Genomic DNA, 22881 nt, shown 5'->3' with positions numbered 1-22881 from the left:
GGAAAACGCATTGGAAATGCCCCAGATGGGGCGACCCAAGATGCTGCTGCCCCGCTGCTGGGATAACTGCACTAACATTCCGAGGATATTTTTGCCTGTGTTATCGATACACATTGTATCCCCGTAGATGCAGTATAAACGCGTTTGCGAAAAAAGGCTTCGAGGTTTGTTAAATATTTTTTTTCTCTTTCTGTGCCGTTTTAAGTTTTGTTTCGAGCTTTATTTCGATTGAAGACTGAAATACAAACCGCGTTGTCGTGCATCTCTTCGCGATTTTCAACTGCATGTGGGAATTTATATATACAGTGATTCATAGAAGTTTTCGCATGAAGTTAAACGAACCTTGACGGTTCGCTAAAAACGAAACGAAGAATCCTCTTCGTTTAATATTTGGTGCGACGTGTGATAAATCGCCGTTGGGAATGCAGAGGCGTCTCTAATAGAGAGGCCACAGGCCTCCCGAAGAAACACAAAAGCTTTTCGCTAACTGGATTAAGGGAACAAAAAATCTCACTGGATTTCAGGTTTACAACAATAAATCTAGTTAGACTTTTTGGTCCATTATTAAGTTAGCGAAAAGTTATACCATTTTTTTTTTTTTTTCGGCAGGGAGAGTTTCCGGTTTTAATTGAGACACGCCGAGAAACATCCGTCGGTGTCAAAAATACAAAATTGGTTGCAACTGCCTTTAAACATACGATGGTGCGAAACATACAAAATTTATTCGAACCGAAAAACACCGATCGTTACATTTTTGTCCAGCGCTGTTTTTGTCGAAACCCTACCCCCTCGGAGTAGACATCTTAGCTTTTCTTACCTTTAATCTAAGTTCTAAGCGTCCGTCCTTTGCAGGTCACCGAAATATGCAGATATCATCTTAATAACAAATAAATACCAAAAAACATCTTCCGATTTTTTTTTTTCTTTTTAAAAATGAAATTTGAAAATTTAGTCTACGAAGAGCTTGCCAGAGATATCCACTCAGTGTTTGGTTCGTAACTCGTCGTTAAATTTTACGGCGAAAGTATGGCGCCGTTGATGACATTCTTCTTTTGCCAATCCTGTAATATGCTTTTTCCTTAGCTCAGAAAAAATTTCATTCCGTAAAAACTGAAATGAAGAGGAACAAAAATCAGTGATTGAACCCAAAATGCTGGCCTGCTACGGAGATGTGAGGGCTCAAATATCTTATAGGGCGTAGGGATCTGCAAGTTCATCTATGTACGTTTTTCTGCCTCTTTCCTAAGGACTATATGGAGTCAATAAATATTAATTGGACTATATATAAAATTTATGCGAAAAAAAAACAACAACCATGTATACTCGAGAGAGGCGAACATCGCGTGATGGTCTGAACCCCGTATTTTCTCGTAACAATCGCTGACGTAGTAGTTACATTTCACTAGAAGCTGCAGTCATGAGACCAAACTAGCCCTGGGTTAATTTGGTACTTTAATAATCGCATATCATTTAGTGCGCCAAAAGAAGACTACTACACGAAAATAGAAAGCCGAAAGCCTACTTTTCGGTGCAAATATTTAAAAATATAGCGGACTATTTCTTACCTCTTTTTCTTCGAATTCTCTCCTCCTTTTCATTTCTGATGTATCCGCGGTGGCCGAGCACGTCAGCCCAACCCAGCTCATGTATTGGTCACGAACCCCAGTGCTGCAAAATGGCCACCCCCCTTCCATTCCAATTCAATTGCGGGGAATTTGAGTTTCTTACAATTTCAACTTTTTTAACTCCTTAGAATGGAGACACTGGGCCCATTCTAACTCATGGAATGGCTGAATTCCACCATTTCATTCCTTTAATTCCTAAACGTGAAAAGGCGCCGTTGACAGACACATTGAGCTATTGGAAAAAAAGCAGCGAAAAGTTGTTGGCGTCGAACGCGGAGACTACTACAAAATTATGCAAAAGCAAAAGTTGTTTTATTGTGCAGTTTTATTTTATTTTACAATTCACAATGTTGAATGTTAAAGTAGCTGCTTCATTGTGCCTTCTTTTTTAAAATTTTTACTGAGTATACGAAATGCTGAATATATTCATTGAACTGTTGACTGTTGAACTGTTGGGGGCAGAGACTCCGTCAGGCTTCTCACGCCTTTATCTCTGCCCCCTGGGTGGAAAAATCCTCCAAACAAATAAAGAAAAAAAAACACTCATTCTACTAATCCGAAGGGTGGTCGCACAAAACGCTTCGTGGCACTTGGTGTCACAACAGACATCGATCACGCGATCAAGCCTAGAAGAGCTTACGAGTCGCAACAGACGCTAAAAATAAATACCACCAATTTTATTCGCAAACGGACCGTATTCTCTCCTCAGACGCATGGTTAGCGTGTTGTTTGTTTGGTAAGGCCATAAAAAATGTCTAGTTCGTGCGTGCCGCAAGCAGCTGTCTTGTTTTCTGCTTCGAGCACTTGCACAACAGCACCGCTAGTGCACTGTTAGAAGCGACACCGGGTATATTATCCCCAAACCTCCATGCACTACGGCAAGAACAGAAAACCGCTGACAAAGTACGATTGTTACACGGCGCCAACACACGCGACGTTAGCGTCATATTATGAAACCTGCCATAGAATGTGAACTTGTAAGTTCGCTGCACCAATCTTGCGATTTCTTAACATATTAATACAAAATTTTTGTGTTCCACGCGAACACTAGAAGATGGGCTGGATTAAAACTAGGAAATCGAACCGGGTCATTATTCCGGTTCGGTTCGGGTACTGGTTTAGTAGCCTTGCATTTTGTTTCGGTTCGGTTCTGGTTCAGTAATGCTTTTGAAATAACGGTTTGGTTTAGCGGTTCCACCAAGCGCAAACCAATTCAAACAGGTTGTAAAAAGAAAAAAGAAAAACCAAAGCTCCCAGTCGTTAACAAGAAAATTTGAGTTCAATACGGCATTATCTGAATTACAAAAGTTAGGTCAACAGAAGCCCTGTTGCAAGAACGAGAACAGCAAAGCAAATAGAGGCTTAAATTAGTTTTATCATGATTTTTTTTAAGGCAAACACCGTTCTCTACAAACTACGTGGTCATGAGGTGCTTCGAAAAAGTACCAAAGTAGAGTACTCCCATCTGAAGTCAATCAGCCAGCACGCACTGTGACACTGTGACAATAGTGCGTACTATACTCGCAAACTACACACACACACAAAAAATAAAAAAACAAATTAGTAGTTAGTTACCTAGACAGCAGGAGTTTAGTCTGCAAGGGTATGGCTACATTGTTACCCGCTGTAAATTAGAAATTTAGCCAGTGCAGTACAACTGCTACCCTGGGGTCTCTACAGGCTTACGAAGAACTGATACAGGACCGCTCGCCGGCACGATGTTCATCCAGATCCAAACGTCAAACTGCCCACGCCGCACGCCCGAACGACTTGCTTATACGGGCGAGTTGAAGAGAAAAAAGACGGCGAAGGCCAGTCGAAAGACGATTAAAAGAAAACAAAAAGAAACAAGAATACAACGGGCGACCTTCTGTTTCTAAAACACGCAAAAAGACAACAAAAGATTCTTCAAGCAGCGTCCGGGGCACTGGGCAACTGCCGACCAGCGCCGCAGTGTCCCGCTCGCCGCGGCTTCGCCTCTTGGCACCACCAGATTTCGACACCGTGGAACAAACGCGTCTACAGCCGTCAACTTGTTATATTTATTTCGATGTTTATATTTTCTTCCTTGAGAAATATTGCTTAGCAGCAAGAAAAGAAAAGGCACAGACACAAAGAATATCTCTTTAGTCATTCGGCACAGTCAAATATATTCCGTTTCACTGCGATGGAAGCAACGACCTACACGAGCCACACCACAGTTCCTACCTTGTCTCGTGACTTCGCGCTCCCCACGTGCCTCCACCTAACAGGAAGTACACGTGACACCCTCCAAGCTGTGAAGAATTGGCTCCGGTGGCTGGTAGCGTCCTTTGCGGTCCATTGCATGGTGATACAAAGTATAGAGGTGTACGCCTCTGCGCCGACGCCAATTCGCACTGCACATAGACGTGAAAAATATACTTTTTTTTCCATTACTATTGAGCTGTATCTGTCGCCGCTGCCGTTTGTTTGATGAAAACTGAGCCACGGATGCCATTGTTCCAAATATAATTGGCTTCGTGCCGCCACCCGCAAGAAGGCGCGGCTGACATTTTATTACGCCAAATTCTTTCCCATGAGCTGGTTACTGCCCCATGATGTTAGGGTTCCGTTCCGGTTCAGGTTCAATATCAATTTTTTTTTATTTCAGTTAGTTTTTTTCTGGTTCAGTTAAAAATAACGGTTTTACTCCTGTTTTCGGTTCGGTTTCGGTTCGACACCCTAATTAAAAGCTACATGATAATCGTGCATGATTACAACAGCCGCTTTGCTGCGTCTTGCTGAGCCAGAAACGACACCTTGTCTGTGTACAACTATTCAGTTTTGGTTGTTTCACTAAGGGCGCGCCGTTTTCATCCGCGAGGAAGGATGAGCCAGTGAGAGAATGAAGCCGTCAGTCACCTCCAGCGCTAGCCAATTGCGCCATCAGCCCGTAGGCCCCAGACGATAATCGACACAGCTCGCGCAAGAACCGAGCCCATTCCTTTCCGGCTCCATTTCGTGCAAAAGTCGTTTAATTCTATTCCCATTCCATTCCGGGGTCGCAAAATCGCGGAATAATACCAATTCTGGAGGGGCAACTCCGCAACGCTGACGAGCACAACGTCACTCGGACGTACGCACTCGTCAACAATAGGAAGTTTTCTTAGACCGCGTTTGACCCTCCGCTAAGCCCTCCGCAACGAAGAAGCCGCTACTGCGCCTGCGCGCCAATGGGGAGTTTTCGTAGACCGCGTTTCCCCCTTCCCTAAGCCCTCCGCAACGAAGAAGCCGCTACTGCGCCTGCACGCCAATGGGGAGTTTTCGTAGACCGCGTTTCCCCCTCCGCTGATACCTCCGCAACCAAGAAGCCGCTAATGCGCCTGCGCGCCGATGGCCTTGACTGTAGAGTTCCGGGTATTGTAGCGGGTTGCGGAGAGCGCTGCGGGACTGCGAAAACAACAGAAAGTTTTCGTAGTTCGTTTTAGCATTGCGGGACGGCGAAAACGATCTACAAAAACTCCCTATTAGCGAGTTTTAGTAGACCGTGTTTCCCATCCGCTAAGCCCCTCCGCTACCCGGAACTCTACAGCCAAGGCCATCGTCGCGCAGGCGCAGTGGCGGCTTCTTCGTAGCGTTGGTTTAGCGGAGGGGGACACTCGGTCTACTAAAACTCCCTAATCTGCGAAAACGGCCTAATGGCTTTGACTGTAGAGTTCCGGGTACCGTAGCGCGTTGCGAAGAGCATTGCGGGACGACGAAAACGATCTAAGAAAACTCCCTAATCAATCCGTCAACGAATATTTGGATTCGCGTTTGTGGCCCATAAGTGCCGGGTCGGCACTCATCGTCACTTGGGAATGAGTGATGACGAGCTATATGGTGTGCTTAAAAAGCACGGTTTCAGCTTGGAGTTGTCGCATCCGGTGACCAAGCACGTCACGACCACGTGATTTCTCCTTTCGCTTTTCAGTTAAGAAAAAAAATTGAGGAGGAAGGAGTTTAAGAAAACCAGACATCGGCAATTTTGTTGGAGAAACTCACAAGATTGAACGCAAAAAAAAGAAATTATAGAGCCGTGCAATAAAACGTTTACGCGTCCAAAAGTTTAATCAATACTTATTGATATTTTATGACAAAAATATCCCGGGTAACATTGGGATGTTTGTTGTTATTAACGTTAAAGGCTCATTTTAGCGCATGCTCCGAGGCATTAATGTCCCAGAAAATTGGGGATGTCTTTTGTTGTTTTTTTAAGCAAAGGAGTCATCAATCCAGCGATATTTATTGAAATTTCTAGCTCTTAAGTGGCCGGCAACCCGTCATTTTTCTCCGCCGCACTGATCCGAGCGAGTGTGCGTGGAGCGGCTTTGTGTCGATGCTGATCTAGTTAGCTAGCACCAGAGTCGTTTGTTAGTTCGCTTAATTTATATCCACTCATTAGTCGGCGAGTGCGCTTGGGAGACGGCGAGTACGTGTCAGACTAATTGTCTCGGTTTCTCCTCTTCCTGCCTTTTATCCACTCTTGTTCTGTAAAGCTTCTTTTTTTTTTTTTCAGCTTAACTTCCTAAATTTATGAAATTTGTCCGTTGTTCGTCTTCTGTCCCAGCACCGGACTTCGACGTCGGGCGTTCGAACCCTAAACTGCGCGAGTAGCAGACGTCGCTCTTGTCTGCTTTCATTTGAGACTAGACAGCGGGTAGAAAAGAAAGGGCAGCTAGCCTCTGCGTCTACCCACTAATCCGTCCAATCAGAGCTCTGCACTCGGACGGCACCTCACGCCCTCGTCTATTCCTCTCCCTCAGCGTCTTCCCTCATACCAAGCCAGGCACGTAGCCAGGGGAGGGGGGAGGGGCCCGGCCATGGGGCCCGGGCCCTCCCCCCCACCCCCCCGAAATCTTCCATTTTGCTGGGACCTCCTCTCCCCCTCCCCCTCATACAGCATTTTGTCATGGCCCCCCCCCCCCCCCCCCCCCCGAAACAAAATCCTGGCTACGTGCCTGTACCAAGCAGCACGCTGTTTAACAAATGAGCCCGCGTTTGTACAGACCGTGTGTGCGACGTAATGCGCGTACGGAGAAGCCATGGAGATCCAGAAGGGAAGCCAATGCGCACCGGCGACGGTAGCGGCACTGCAGGAATGTGACGTCAGAGTTGATTTGGTGTGTATTTTGACTGCTTTTAAGGGGGCCGTGCAACAATGTTGGCACATAATTTAAGAAAAAAAAACAAAAAAAAAAAAAACGAGACGGGGAAAAACGAGGGTCGACACAGCATAGGCACAATTTGAGATTTTCCTTTTATAGACTTTCTTTGTTGTGTCGTCTTTCGTTTTTAATGCGCCGAAGCCTTAATGTCCCAAAAACTTGGTAATGTTTTTTTTTTCTTGTTTTTTTTAATGCATGGGTGTTCTCAGTTAGCAGATATTTATAGAAATATTTATAGCTCAAAGTGGCCGGCAATCCAATAGGAGCATTAGAAAGTTCATTTTGACGAAAACCCAGCAGCGTCTTTCGTTTGTGAGCGCCGGCGAGAGAGGAAGAAGGGGGAGAGGGCGGCACGTGCGACGCTCCCATTGGTCCGTAGTGCTGACGTCAGCACGCGTCAACCTCTTCCTCTTTTGCCCGGCGCTGACAGACTGACAGACACCGCCGGGTTTTGGTCAAAACGAGCCCTTTCGTTTTCGTCAGTCACGTGCACACCTGGCGTGGAGCCAGAGGGGAAGAGGCGCCGCGCAACTGCAACAATGCGGGCGTGCTTAGTTGCCGCTCTGCCGTCGCCTGTTGTTCTTCGCTCTGAGTATACGTAGTAGGGGTGCGTAGGCTGTGATGTGTGTTTGTAGTTAAAACGATTAATGGGGCTTCCTCCTCGAGTGATAATCATGACCGTATCCGAGCGGGTCGAGATACTCTTACAGGCAGATTACAGAAGGCGGGTGAAAAAAATACAGGGAGATTTATAATTGGATTCCTGGAGAATCCTTTAGCATAACCCTTGGGAAACGCCAGACGCGTCCCCCTTTGGGAAACGCTAACACTGACCCCGTAATGAGGCCGAAAAGAGGCAGAAAAAAATAGAGGAAGCGAAAGAAAAATCCCAAAAAGAAAGCCAAAAGAGAAAGGTGAAGGGGTCAGCGTTGGCGTTTCCCAAAGGGCGACGTGTGCGGCGTTTCTAAAGGCAATGCAAAAGCATTCCCTAATAATCCAGCAATGAATCTTCCCGTAATTTTTTCCCTCAGTCAGGGCGTTTTGTCTTCAATTATGTTCAATCATCACCAGCTAGTTTGCGCCCTAACCTCATGTTTGGACTTCGGTTGGTTAAATAATTATGAGAATCTTTCCCTGTCACGTCTGGAGTAAAAAACTCAAGCAATGTTTCCTGCCTGCGATAGTTTTTTTTTTCTTTTTTTGGTCAAAGATTGAGGTGTTGGGCGCTTCACAACCACGCCTATCTCTGCCACCGTCCTCTGAGTCACGTGCGCAGTACAATGTGGTACACTCGCTATAGCGAGTTTCCGCGTGAATTCTGCTCCCTCCAGAGCATCCAGCGAACGCTGCCTCTTCGACCACCAACGCGCCGAACCGCAACGTGGTTGGCAGTGAGGCGTAGCGGCAGAAATCGCTGGTCATACTCGGCGCGTCGGGCAATCGGGTGACAGGAAAAAAACATATATGATAAAGCCTGCGCTTAGGAAAGCGTTTTCATTTGAAGCAGACGGCATGCGGAGAAAATCCACCGTCGATCTGGCTTTCCGTGCTGGTTTCTTCTCTTTGTGACCATTTCCTGCTTCAGTGGTGGCCAGCGTTGGAGCGATTTAGTTCTGCATGTCTGGGCTCCGCGAAGAGCCTAAGGTCGAGTCCTTCGTTGATCTTCCCTCTTGTATCTGGTAAACTTTCTTGATATTTTTTTTTTTTTTTACAAGTAACAACCAATACAAATGACAAAGCAAATTCCGCTGGAACAAAATGGTGGCATAAGTTCAAGCCTCTGCTGTGTGCCGCCATTCGCTTCCCAAAACCCGCATCGTCACTGAGTCGGCGCTTCAAAGAATTTCGCTACTTGTACGAAGCGGTTACCTAAGAACTTTAGTATCTGGACGCGTGTGTATTCCCACTTCCGGGCGAATAACTCAAATCTTTTTGAGACGGGGAGCTTTCGAAAAACGCGAGCCAATCGCAAACCGAGGTTGTTTATCAGTGTGTTTATTATGTAAGTTTAGACTTAATTGAATAAGCAAAATATAGAAACGCCAAATAAATTTTGGAGTGGCTAATGGAAGCCATTAAAACCCGTCGTGGGAGTCCCCCGTTTGCTCCAAACAACGTTGGGAACGGCAGCGCGACGGACGTCACTCGTGGTCAACAGGTCGAGATCGACGCGCGTGAACCGAAAACTGGGCGAACCGTGGCGAAGTACCGCTAGTGCCAGTGACTCGGTCGCAGAATCTCAACGTCAGTGCGGTGAGCGTTTCCACCATGAAGCACTGGCAGCTCGCACATCGTAATCTTAACCCTTCACCACGGTACCAGCATGGCAGCCACTCGCAAATGCAAAACTTTTTTTTTTTTTTTAAGATATGCGTGCGTTTTTTTTTAAGATATGCAAATCGGGTAATAAGTGGTAATTGAATATATTTTATGTTTGTAGTCGTCTTATTTCTATCAAGAAACGCACGTTTCATTCTAAATTTACATTGGGTTCAGTGTATACTTTCAGTGCTAATATTATAAAAAGTGGCCCTGCGACCGTTAGCACCGTTTACATTTTGCGTTTAACCAGCCAATTACGGACCTGGTAATCTGTTAACAAAACAGTCGCCCACCGTAGTCGGTCAACACAAACTTGCACTTGCGCAACAATGTTCATTGCTGCAGTTACATCAATAAAAACGTCCACTGTTTTTTCCTTTTTTTTTCGCAGTTTACGTTTTTTTTTTTTGTGACATATTTATTTTGCATTGTTTCTTTTATCTGATTTAACTCCCCAACGTTTTCATTTGAAGTCTGAAGCATTACAAAGTAGACAATTCGCTTGAATCCATAAGCGCGCTCCAGATGGTTATGAACAAATAAATTAATGCTCTGTTAAAATATCGAACTGTAAAAAGGTTACCGCGGTCTTGGAACGACGGCAGCAGGCAGACGACCGGCAAACACAACGCTCTGAACAGCTAGCGCCATCTGTTAGCGACAGCGGCAACCAGTGTTGTGTCGACATTTATTTGATACCGGACACGATCCTATGAAAAGTAGCCCTTAAATGTAAAAAATAAATAAATAAATAAATAAATTTCGATCGAAAGTACTATATCGGATAATCACGTCAGTTACCCGAGCCGCCACCAGTCGGCGCTCCCCCCAGGCCGCCATTGACGGCCTGTATTTTGGGCTGCGCCTGCATCCGGTCACCTCGCTTGCGGGTGTTTGTGTGAAACGTAAAAGGCACTGTATTGGGTCGCAAAACATGCTGTGGCAACATAGAGGTCTGGAACCACGCACTGTGCCCCGAACATGCCCCGCTAATGCACATGGACTATCCGTGCTTGGTGCCGTTTTCGCTGCCCCGATTCAAACTTAATAACCCGAGCAGAGCATCTTTTAAGACGGGACTGGCAGAACTTTTTTTCGGGCCGCGTTCGCAAACGAGTGACTACTCGTTCGTGCAAGAGTATCTAACCAGCGCAAGGTAGTCTGCTTTAACTCATTCCGATGCACTCAACATCAAACACGACTTTCTTTTGATGAGTGACAAAGCGCAGCGCTAAAGACCTCATGCGAGCGTTTCCCAGGTGTTGAGCGAAGTTTACTAGCAATCCACAAACCGAGCGGTGCGACGAGCAACATCAAGCGATCCGCCCCAGCGACAACCCAGCCCGTCGCTGATCGCCAAATTTTTTCGCTTGCCAAATCGCCTACGTAACTAAAGTAGCCAAATGCAGCGACAAACAAAGACGCGATATGTAAAGTACGGACATCCAGCGATGGATGAGACTGCGATAGTCTTCTTGTGTGAACCTGATGTTTGCAGATGCAGAAGTTGCACTCGGTTTCGAGTTCTTTTACTTTTGACAAAAACATGAAAATGTGATGAACTTACACGTTCTCTAACGTCTCGACCTTGGTCTTGTGTCGTCAAAACATTCACTGTAAGATCCCATCGTAAATAGCACCCCGGCGGAGGCTTGAGAAGCGCAGTACGCTGTGATATAGGCAGTGCAGCAGCGAGAAATGAGAGGCCGGCAATGGCGGCGCCCAGGGATGGGCAAAATACATGCCAATATGTATCGAAATACAAATACAAAATACTTCATCAAAAAGGTATTTAATTACAAATCTAATTACATTTCCAAAAAAACATTTAAGTACAAGATACAAATACAACCAAATGTATTTTGTCTCCTCCAAATACTTTTCCAAATACATTTCTCAAAATTTGCGTCAGCGACTTCAGGGCACCTGCAACGGGTTTCTGGGTACCTCATTTTAATTTTGCATCGCACACTCGGGAGTTAGTGTGCGAGGCTCTAGTAACGTAATAGAAATATAATAACAAAAAATGTAATCAGCTTGGACATAATAGAAGAAAAAAGTACAGAGCTTCAAGCACCTTTTTCTGTCGATTACATGTTGGTATAGACTAACAAAGAACCGAGACGACCAAGACGCGCATCACTAGCTAGAGATTTATTTTATTGTTGCAATTCGCACCAGTTACAAAAATCTGGACGATCTGCGCATTTCGAATGTTCCAGGCAAAAATGTGGATGGAAATCAGGCTGGAAAGCACCACAAGTTGTCACAGGCGCTTATTTAGCCAGTCTGCCTGTGAATGTCGATTTCGTCACAATTCTTGCCCTGGACTAGCACCGTAATCACAAAGTCACTAAACGCTTGTGCTTGATTGAGAGACACTCCATTCTTCCTGCTCTGGACAGTAACAATAAATTTGAGGGATGTATTTTCGCCCACAAAATTGTGTTTAATTACAATTGTATTTGAAATACCCACGTTTTAGTCTTGAAATACACACGTCAAATACATTACCCAATTTGTAATTAAATACAAATGCAAAATACCCAAAGTATTTGAAATACGTGTTTCAAATACTTGTATTTGAAATACTGCCCATTCCTGGCGGCGCCCATGCAAGGTTGCCTGAAAGCCTCCATAAACAAGAACAGTCGTGGCTGAACTTCTGGGGAAAGTGTGTTGCTTCCGGCTTACTATTGGGTTTGCTTGTTTTTGGGACCCGCAGTGAGTAGCGCGTATTTTGGAAAGCCTCACCTTTGAGGATTAAGCGCGGTTATTCCTCCTGAAATTGGTTTATACGGGACTGACTCGTCTTGCTGGTCCCTTGGATGAAAAGAAAGAGCACTTGTTTATCCAGAAAGTGGCAAATCTACCGAAGGTATCCTGGACGAATCTTGACGATTCGAGTCGGCCTGGCCCATATCTCTGAGAACGACTTAAAACCTACAAGACCTTAAACGCGTTTAACTGCTTCATAAACGGCAAGGCATCGGCGATAGGCACCCAGCTCCCGCAGGCGCGGAAGGTACGGGTCGAGGTTCCCCGCAGGGGTCGCAGAGCCGGGTCTTGGTTTCAAAAGAAAATCTTTTGAGTTTCAGAGCGGAGCTCTTGGGCGCCCGTTTCCGCGTATAGACGCTTTACACGCGCGCCAAATTACAGCCGCCATTGCTGACCTTGTCATGTCTTACCGAGATGCCGAGCAACTGAAACGGTAGTTGACGATTCTCTACAAAGGTCGATGCTTTAGAAAAGGACACAGTTGAATCTAATATGGCAATAACCTAGCCTGCTATGGTAATGATGAAGTGAAATAAACGGAATAAGAGGAAGGAAAAACTGAAGGTCAGTTATGGCGGCGTCCATGCACAGCTGCTGCAAAGTGTCTACAGCAGCGTCGCCGTCGGCGTAACCGCGCGCGTTGCATTATGAGACGTCACTGAGCTATGCACAAATTCAATTCCCCGTTATATATAGCGGAGAAGCTGAACTGCTGTGTAGGTCTCTGACGTCCCATACTGCAACACTTCGCATTCAGTTTCCCCGCTAAATTTACCGGTAAAACTGACGTCAAATGACCTCAACACCAATTCAGTTTCCCCGCTAACTTTAGCGGGGAAACCGAATTGGTGTTGAGGTTACGTGGCGTCAATTTGCCTGCTAAATTTGGCGGGGAAAGTGGCAGGAAAGGAGGGTATGGAGGAGGGGAGGGTACGGAGGAGGGGGAGGATATGGGAAGGTTCGGAGGAGGAGGGGGCAAAGGTACGCAGAAGGTGGGGATAGGAAGGGGGGAGGAAATGGGAAGGGGAGGGTACGCAGGAGGAGGAGAGGCGGGAGGAGGAGGAAGGGCCGAAGGGGACGGAAAAGGGAGGAGGAGGTGAGGCATACCCTCCCCTCCTTCTCCTCCTCAATAGAGGCACCCTAATTTCACATTAGAGATTTATAAACATCTTTAATTTTTTACTATGCTTCCTTCAGCACGACGCGAGTCCCTGTGACGCACAATTGTTTAATGTTTTGACTTGCTTGCTTTGGTATCCAAGGTTTCTTTCGCAGAGCAGCGTGTCACCCTGCATTTATACGTGCCGTAACGGCCCGGCTGGCACACAAAGTTCCACTTAGATGGTCGGTCGAGGCGCCGTATGCTCAAGTTTATTGCCTTGCGCCATCTGTCGGAAGTTCATCAAAGTAGGCTAGCATCGTCTGCTAATATCGCCATCCAGTGATCACCTAGGCTCGGCGGCGTCGGCGGCGCCCCTCGTTTCGAGATAATCCAAAGAACTTCAGTCGTGACATTTTTTGTTCGTACCAGTGCGCATCGGCCACTTAAAAGCACTACTTCATGGGATATTTCGGGAGCGTAATTCCTCTCGCGTAATTGCTCGCTAGATAACATAGAGCCGTTGCGCACCCGCCCAAACACAAGGCAAACATAGGAAAGGATAAGTATTTCTTTCCCACAGTCACAGCGAAGGGAAGTGGCCCGAATACCCTGTATAAAACACGTTTTGAAGTCGCGATTTTAATTAATTACATTTCGAATGAATTTTTAGTAAATGAAATATTGACTTGTAGTAAAGAGTTTGAAATTTTACAGTAATTGACAGGACGAGAACTACAGGCAGGTTTTTCACTTATCTTGCCGCCTGCGCGAGCTTTCTATTTTCGAAAATGCACCGAGCCTCCAGTGCTTCCAGAACGTAGGTTCAGCCATATCCGCCTATCTACTGACAAAGCCTGGCAGATCGCCACGAGAATCGGCAGCCGAAATGGAAAAGGTTGAGCGGCAGACAACGGATGAGAGGAGAGCTGCGGCGAGGCGCCCAAACACAATTCTCCCCAGCGAACAAGTGTGTTTCAAATTCTCGCCGCTGCAAAAGCTGCGCGCTGTTGTCCAGATTCCCTGAGAAATGGCTCTTTGATGCTCAGTGCTACCAGATCCTCGCGCTCCAAATCTGCGACCGGGCACTCTTTGGCTCGGTCGTCGAACTGCCAGGCTTTGTGAGTATAGAGGAGGCTATGGTTCACCATAAGCACGAAGGAAAGCCACAAGCACGTGCTGGAGGCTGGGCATTCGAAAAAGACGGCCTACCATTCACAGCCTGTGAGTGGCTCTAGCTTCTGCTATTAAGAGTTTGAACCTGGATTAATAATGCGAGTTGAAGTCGGGACCATTCCTTCTTTCATTTGTAATCAAAGAAGAAAGAATTAATTTGCTGTCGTTTCTCTCTTCCGTCTTTTCCAGGAGCAATGAAGGCGCTTTCTCCATTCCCTCGGCCCGTTTCCTGGCTTGCCCTCTATCACCTACTTTCTCAGGTAGGGAGATCCATGGTTGCGGCAACATTGCTTTTTTTTTTTCCTTTGTCGTGGTTGTTGGTTGAGGTAACATTCAGCTTTTTCTGTTGGTTGAATCAGGATTTAACTTCCTTTACTTAGCTGAGGCAATATTTAGCTCTTTTCTTTTTCTTGGTTTAATTGTGGCGACATTTAGTTTATTTATTTTTTCCCCTCTGCATTTAGTTTTTTTGTTGGTTGCGGCCAACGTTACTAGAACCACTCAGTTGGGAAACTGCCATAGCGACTGCTCTGAAAAAGTGGCCCCAATCTGTCCACCAGAACCGAGCTAACGGCGAACACAACGCCGCCATTTCTCCCGTATCGGCCACTCGAGGAACTGCACTTTACTTCTATTTTGGCTTTAATCGGCCATTTTGGCGCCGAAACAGATACAGCGCAAGAGGTTACAGGGGTGCCACCCCCGTTTCCCCAGCGGACACGCCGCGAATTGCGACCGAAGTTAAAATGCACCTAGGTCGGGACGCGCTACCTGAAAGGCCCGCTGAGGCATGGTTGTATAAAAAAAATATTAATTGTTCCGCAAAACCTTGCAAACTAAAGATTATAAAAACATCACGCGCCCTTCATTTTGTACTAAGCTCCAATAAATTGCATACAAAAAGCGTCTTTTCCGTTTGTTTTTACGCAAAAACAGGCTTTCTAAAAGCTCAAGGTGACCACAGTACAGACAAATGATAAAGAGTGGCGCTCTTATATTTAGCTCGTTCTCGGTGGACGCCAACGGCCCAGGTTTCGATGGCAAGTGTCCCGACTGAGTGTTCTAGTAACGGTGGTTCCGGCAGCGTTCAACTTTTTTTCTTGGTTTAGTTAAGGCGACCTTTAGTTTTTTTTGTTTTTAATGTAGCATTGTTTAGCTTTTTTTTATCCCGGAACAATTTGGCTTTTGTGGTTTTTGTTGCTTGCGACAGCATTTTGTTGTTTTGTTTGCTCCGGCAACGTTTAGTTTTTATTCTTGGTTTGGCTCCGGTAACATTTAGGTTTCTTTTTGTCGAAACGGTTAGTATTCATGTTAGATTGCGGCAGCGTTCAACTTTTTTTTTCTTTTTTTTTTTTCTCGGCAACGTTTATTTTTAGGCATGAATGCTTTTTAGCGGAACCCCAATTTCAAAACTGTGTCCGTCCGTCCGTCTGCCGCCCGTGGATTTCCCCCTTTATTAAGCGGAGAAATTCACGTTACGTGACCGATACACCGATTCAAATTCTCCCGTTATATTTAGCGGGAAAATTTATGTCACGTGATCTAGAGTCGCACGACCTGTAGATCGATTCAGTTTCCCCAATACATGTAGCGGAAAAACTGATGTCGCGTGTCCCGACGTCACGTGACCTATACATCAATTGAGTTTTTCCGCTAAATTTAGCTGGTAAATTGACGTCACGTGAAGTTTGTATTGAGTCAATTTCCCTCTTAAATTTCGCGGGGAAATTCATAAAAGTATAGGTGCCCCACTCCAAAAACCAACTGTTCACAACATTCTGAAAAAAAGAAAAAGTTCAAAACGATCGCTTCTCAAACACTTTTTTCGTGCATTATACTACTTTAAACATAAAGGTCGCTGTAATTTTTTTTTTTTTTGTAGTTAACAAAATATTTTACGATAAATGAATGGAACATGTTTGTACTACGGTTGCTGACCAGTTAAGTATACAACAGGAGCTCCGCCTTTAGTTCGAGCTTTACGCCTTTGACAACAGTTGGGTACAAGCGCAGACAGAGCCCGACGGGAGGCGATGAGCGCGTACAAGAGGCGAAACTTCTCATGCGTTCATAAACAAACATCGTTACTGGTGGGAATACATCGCTCATTTGCATTATAACGACGCGCCTACTGCTCCAATTTTTTCCCTGGCGCTTTGGACAATCGCCGCCCCGGAAAAAGAAAAGAAAACAAAGCATCGTTTTGCTTTAAAAATGTTTAGGAAACAAGTTATACGACACATACTGAGCAAACACTTGAATCGACCGAAAGGCCTGCGGCGAGCCCTTCGCCCACAGGCGGAAACGCCTGGCAACCGCGATCCCACGGCAATATAGGAGGCGCCCCCAACCACATGGGGCACTAGTTCGGGACGCCATGCATGCATTTGTCTACAGACTATTGCAAGTGTAGAACCCCGACTTGTGCGCCACGCGTGCATGCACGTGCAGCGTGCGCGGGAACGTAGCTCTGACGAGCTTGCAATTGCACGGGCGTGCTCGCACGAGTAGAAGCGTGGCAGCGGTCGGTCGCTCTGCTTGCGATCGTCTATAAGGTGTATTCACTGGACGTCATAATATACCGATCTCACCAAGCGTTCGACGCCTGCGCGAGGCAGCCATAACTTTAGTTCACAGAAGGCAATCGGCAGTGCACGAGACTGCTCGTGCCCTGCATGCGCAGAGCTCCAGCGAGGTTGTCGCACGCGCAGAAAGACTAAAGTTCCCTCGATGCATTGCGGCAGCGGTGGCGTAGTCAAAGTACAGTGTAGTCAGACTGGCTGGTGAGATCGGTCTATTGTCGGTGCTGTTTAGAGTGCATGCTGAGAACGAACTCACAACTCTAGGTTGCTAAGACCGGCAATCTTGATGGTGTGGAATGCACGTTGCAAAAGAACTGTGGAAGCTCGCCATCAGCACGCACTCAGCAGTCGCGCACACGGCTACGGCCGCCAGTGAAAACTCCCTATTGGCGACGTGTGCGATCGAAAGCGGCGCTGTGGTCGGCCTTCTCCGATTGGCCGAATGCTGACTATGACGTCAGCAAAGGACTTCTCATGGATGGAAATAAGAGGAATTCGAGAACTTCCATTTTTACGGTGTTGGCAGTGTCGATTTTAGAGCGCAGTGATTTCGAGCTTCCACCATACTGATTAAGAACGCCATCAAACTTATTGCTCGCAAGGTGATCACGTCACGAGAGGGAACCACAGGAGGGCGCCACCAAAACACCTCGCCGCTAATACAGGAGCGGCGCGAGCTATGGAATGTTAATAAAACTAGCGAGAGAAAGTGAAACAAAACTGCTTGTGACAAAAATAAAAAAGTGAACTTGAAAAAAAAAAACTGATTTCAGATTAACTGTTTTTGGTGGAATAATCGCGATGAGAGAGCGTTCGGCTTTATTTTCATTGGACTGCTATTGATGACGAAAAAGCATAGGGGTTAAGCAGACGGTTGTCTTATACTTCCTTTCAGCTTAAGTTCAGACGCAGCCGACGCTATTTTATTACATACTCTAGTTTGTCCAAGCGGGAGGTCGAGAGAGTACACAGGTCCCGAAAAAGAAAAGAGGTACAGACGGCTAACAATAACGCTACGAGGTAGGAGGGCCGATCAATTAGCTTCAGAAGCGCAAGTCCCTCGCCACTTTTTGTTTACGATTGGTTCAGCGATGATAGAACGCATACAGAAACATGACAAGCATCATGATGGTGATCTTTTGACGCTTTCTTAGCTGAAGGGCTGAAGGGCTCGTAGCCGACGCTACGAGCCCTTCAGCTTGTAGCGTCGGCGGCGTCTAGACTTAAAGGCCGACGAGCCGACTCGATATTCTGCAAGGCAGAAGATCCTCCTCACCCTCGAGGAGGAGGAAGCGGGCAACAGGGAACAGGGTAGAAGGGGGAGAGGAGGAAGCGTGGGAAAAGTGGAAAGCGCGAACTGGTCGTCGCCCTTTAAGGTGGAACGAAGTATAGCCAGCAATTTCTGCACTGGAATTAGGGGAAGATGGGAAAGGGAGGTATTGACATGGATGAAAAACGATACACGAATGAACAACTAAAAAAATAATTGCATGACAAATTGCTTGGCAATTGTGTTGCATACGTGAACCGTTCCGGCATCAAATGACATCGGGTCACGTGACGCCGTTTTCCCCGCTAAACTTTGCGGAGAAATTGAATTGGTGCATAGGTCCCAGGACATAATTTTTTTTCGCTAAATTTAGCGGGGAAATTGACGTCGCATGAACAACACACCAAGTCAGTTTCCCCACTAAATGTTGCGGAGAAACTGAATAGGGGTGTAGGTCTGTGCCGTCCCATGACGCAACACTGCGTGCCTAGCATTATGGGATGTCACAGGCCACGGATTCATGAAATACGGCATCACTAAATGTGGAGCAACAAGCCGAAGAACGTTTCACGTCAATTCACATTTACTGAGGCAAACTGGTGCCTGCGAACTTAAAGTGAAAGGAGTACCCCTGTTACACGGGCGCCCTTAACAGCGGTTAACTCAGCTTTAAGTGCTATTCCACATCACCATAGTTACCACACTATACTCTCGGACTGCTGTTTCGAAAGAAGTGAAGAGCGCACATGCACTGCTTTGGTGGCTGCTCAAGATGCTCAAGCGCACGCTCGCCCGTAGCTTTCACTGCATAGCCGCAGAATGTTGTCTGCAAGTATTGTTCGCTAAGTGTAGCTTAACGCAACTGCAGATAAGTGTGCCCTTGTAACAAGGGTATATGGGCGATTCTCCCGAAGTAGCGCATTACCGCTGATTTTATGTACGCGGTACGTTCAGGAATGTTTTGAGCCAGAACAGACGGCGCCAGTCTAGAATGGTCTGGAGCTTTCCTGAAGAACAAAGACTGAGAAGAAAAAAAAAAAGTGAAAGCCGTTTACAACTTCCTGTAACGCCGAATTGGAGCGCAGCTCTTGAGGAGGAGGAGTGGAGGGTATATTCCTCCTCCTCCCTCGTGATCATGCCTGCTAGTCCTCCTCCCCTCCTGCTCCCCCTCCCTCTCCTTTACCACCTCCTCGTCCTTCAAGCTCCTCCCTCCCCTCGCCTCCGCCTCCTCGTCTCTCCTCCCCCCCTCCTCCACCTTCGTACTGCTTTCCTCCTTGCCGCTCAAGCCGGACAATGAGGGGAGGAGGAGGAGAAGGAGGGGGAGGAGGAGGAGGGGGAGGAGGAAGAGGGGGGAGGAGGAGGGGATGAGGAGAAGGGGGAGGAGGAGGAGGGGAGGAGGAGGGGGAGAAGGAGAGGCAGGAGGAGGACAGGGAGGGGCGCGGTTACGCCGACGCCGACGCCGACGGCGACGGCGACGCCGACGGCGACGGCGACGGCGACGCCGACGCCAACGGCGACGCCGCTCAGGCTGGAAACGGGCCCCTAAGAGCTGCGCTCTAAAAAGGCGGGCCGGGCGGGTTAGAACCTCGTACCATAGCCTCCTCTATACTCACAAATCCTGGCAGTTCGGCGATGGAGCTATAGAGTGCCCGGCCGCGGATTTGGAGCGCGAGACTCTGGTAGCACAGAGCATCAAAGAGCCCTTTCTCGGGGAACCGGGACGTCAGCGCACAGCTTTTGCAGTGGCGAGGACCCGAAACACACTTGTTCGCTCGGGAGGAGTGTGTTTCGGCGTCTCGCCGCAGCGGGGCGCCAATTACGTGGCTCTCCTCTCATCCGCTGTCTGCCGCTCTACATTTTCCATTTTGGGCGGCCGCTTCTCGTGGCGATCTGCCCGGTTTTGTCGGTATATACGAGGCTATTAGCGACTTGCGCGACCAAAAGCGTCGCTGCGGTCCGCTTTCCACGATCGGCCAAACCGCGGGAATAAGAGCCTTCACAGACTTTCAACTTCGACGGTGTTAGTTTCGGTAGGCGATGGCTTCTAGCTGGCAGTTTGGTTTTTGAACACACCATCGAACTTGTCCTCGCAACTGATGGTAAGTACACGTGGTAACAACTCGAGACCTCACGACGAGGCAAATCCTGATCGTGACGTCACGAATGGAAACCGCAAGAGGGAGCCACCGAAACATCTCGGCGCTAATACACCTCTTGGCAGCCGCGTGCGTTCCCCAACTCCGCCACGCGCGTGGCACTAAAGTCAGTCGAGTGCGCAACTAAACCTTGTGAGGACGATGATAATTCCTCCTTTCCAATGGCACAGTGTAGAAACAAAGCCCAAAGATGTGATGAGAGCCCAATACTAGCAAACCACGGTATCAATCCTGGTTCAGACAGCTGCGTTTGACTGCGTTTGACTGCGTTGCGGCTGCGACAAACCAGGGCATCCCTGCTGCTAATATCCCGTGCCAAGATGATACCTTGAATTGGGTTCCACGCTTCATACGAGTCACAGGTGTGCCGGTGACTCACTTTCGGTTCACGACGCAAGACACTCAAATGCAAGTGTCTGAACCGACCTGCAGAACTTTGGATGCATTTCGACTGGTCTATCGTGTTTCAGGCACCTAGCTCTTCGGAGAAAGTTCCGGGCGTCAATTTTGTTCAGTGTGTCTTGGAACGTGTTTCTTGCAAAGTGTCCCAGAAAAAAGTAAAGCTTTGCACCTACGTTTTGTTCAATATGTTTCGTAGGTATTGTCTTTTGATATAAGCCGCCCAGAGAAGAATTTTCTAATTATTATTATTGGGTCATAGACGTCACAACTAAGACAGTTCATTTGTTATAGAGACTTATCGTTAGCCCATATTATATGTAATAATGGTATATTAGATTATTTGATTCCCTCCCCCTGTGACCAGGACGCACACTGGCATACGGGTTCTTTCCACCTCCCTTAGTTTTTTCCTTCTCTCTTCCGCTACTCTCGTGGATTATGAAAGCAGAAAAGGATAATCTTCACTGCAGAAACCCCAAGTCGCTCGATGATGTTAAAAAACAATGAAGACAGTTTTATTCCGTTTATGTTGTAATTGACGTGTTTGCTTTCATTAGGAGAGTCAGGAAGCCGTCTTTTTGGTATTGTTTCAAAATATTAATGTTCCTAGAATTTGTATCATATAAAATGAGTAACAAATATAAGAAATTACATTATAAAACACACTTCCATCGTCCATTTTTTTTTTTTTTTGTCGTTGCTTGTCAAGTGACTACGAGAATCGCTTCGACATAACAACATCAGTAAACAATTAAGAAAAAAATATTCCTACAAGCCAGCAGTGTTTTGCATTTGGCGAAATTCCGCCATTTCTATGGCGGAATATTTTCTATCGACCAATCTAAATGGAAGCTTTTTATCGGGTCGTTTCAGCTTTAATTTCTGCGTATGGAACGCGCGCGTGGTTTGATCTGGAAATCGTACGATGGCTGTGGATTTGTAACATCAGAAAGGTGCATAGATTAAAACAGTGTCGTCACCAGAGTCTTTATCTCGTGATCATGGCTGGAACCTCGCCGCCGGTACTACCTGCTCTAAATAGACCAATTTCGTCGGTTTCGGTCCGTAAACCTGTTTCCGACGCCATACTCTGCCTGCACCTCTGAGCGACCACCAAGAGGCAAACATCCATCGTAAACTTCAAACTTGAAATCTGCTTCAGTCACCCTTTCAGAGAAACTATCTTTCTCGCTCAAAGCTAAGTGCCTTACTTAGTTGTCCAACAAACAAACAAACAACCGAAAGTTATAATCCTTGGCAAGGCCGCCGCAGCACGCGAGCGAAGTCGGTTCCCGGTGCCGTCGCAGCATCGTTACCACCGTCTGGAGTGAGAGGGATGATTCGATCATAGCGCAATTTGATTAGTACCCCTTCTCGACGTCGGTGAAGAGGAAGGCCGCTCGTTTGCTCCCCGCGAGAACGGATGAGTGTTCCTGGCAGCTAGGGGTGGGAGGGAGGGTGCTCATTGCAATTCGGGTCCTTCTCCGCTCCTCTCCAACTCGCCATGGACTGCGGAGGCAGCTAGGAGTTGGGATGTGCCGAACGTTTATCGAAACTCGGGTTCGACTAGTTCGGCCAAACTTCGAAAATGATAATGTTCCTCGACTTCCACAATAAAAATTAATTTGAGATTTTGGGAAAATATTATTGACGAAATTGTGTGTTTTATGTATAATAGAATAATTAACAATGTTTACAGTAACAAAAAGGCAAATCTCAGTTCTTTCTTAATTTAGTTATATGTAAAATTTTGAGCCGCTCCTCTGCCAGGTGGTGTCAGCTGGTTTTTAATTCATTCACATGCGCATGATATTCCAGCTTCTGTCCAGCTTCTGTTCAACTTCTGTCCGACTTCTGTCCGACTTCTGTCCGACTTCTGTCCGACTTCTGTCCGACTTCTGTCCGACTACTGTCCGACTACTGTCCGACTTCTGTCCGACTTCTGTCCGACTTCTGTCCGACTTCTGTCCGACTTCTGTCCGACTTCTGTCCAACTTCTGTCCAACTTCTGTCCAACTTCTGTCCAACTTCTGTCCAACTTCTGTCCAACTTCTGTCCAACTTCTGTCCAACTTCTGTCCAACTTCTGTCCAACTTCTGTCCAACATCTGTCCAACATCTGTCCAACTTCTGTCCAACTTCTGTCCAACTTCTGTCCAACTTCTGTCCAACTTGCGTCCAACTTGCGTCCAACTTGCGTCCAACTTGCGTCCAACTTGCGTCCAACTTGCGTCCAACTTGCGTCCAACTTCCGTCCAACTTCCGTCCAACTTATGTTCAACTTATGTCTGATTCCTGTTGAGT

General features: G+C 46.8%; 1 protein-coding gene across 1 annotated transcript in view; it reads left to right on the top strand.

Moving 5' to 3' along the window:
- LOC8037471 overlaps window positions 1-22881 on the top strand; it is a 229565-nt gene that overhangs the window by 144029 nt on the left and 62655 nt on the right. The window contains exon 2 of the mRNA XM_042288954.1: window positions 14358-14428. Coding sequence (XP_042144888.1) covers window positions 14363-14428 — 66 coding nt within the window. The 5' untranslated portion in view covers window positions 14358-14362. The remainder of the gene's footprint in view (window positions 1-14357; window positions 14429-22881) is intronic.

This window comes from Ixodes scapularis, unplaced genomic scaffold, assembly GCF_016920785.2.
Source record: "Ixodes scapularis isolate PalLabHiFi unplaced genomic scaffold, ASM1692078v2 PGA_scaffold11__112_contigs__length_91849675, whole genome shotgun sequence".
Classification (NCBI taxonomy): Eukaryota; Metazoa; Arthropoda; class Arachnida; order Ixodida; family Ixodidae; genus Ixodes; species Ixodes scapularis.
This window is presented reverse-complemented; position numbering and strand designations above follow the sequence as displayed.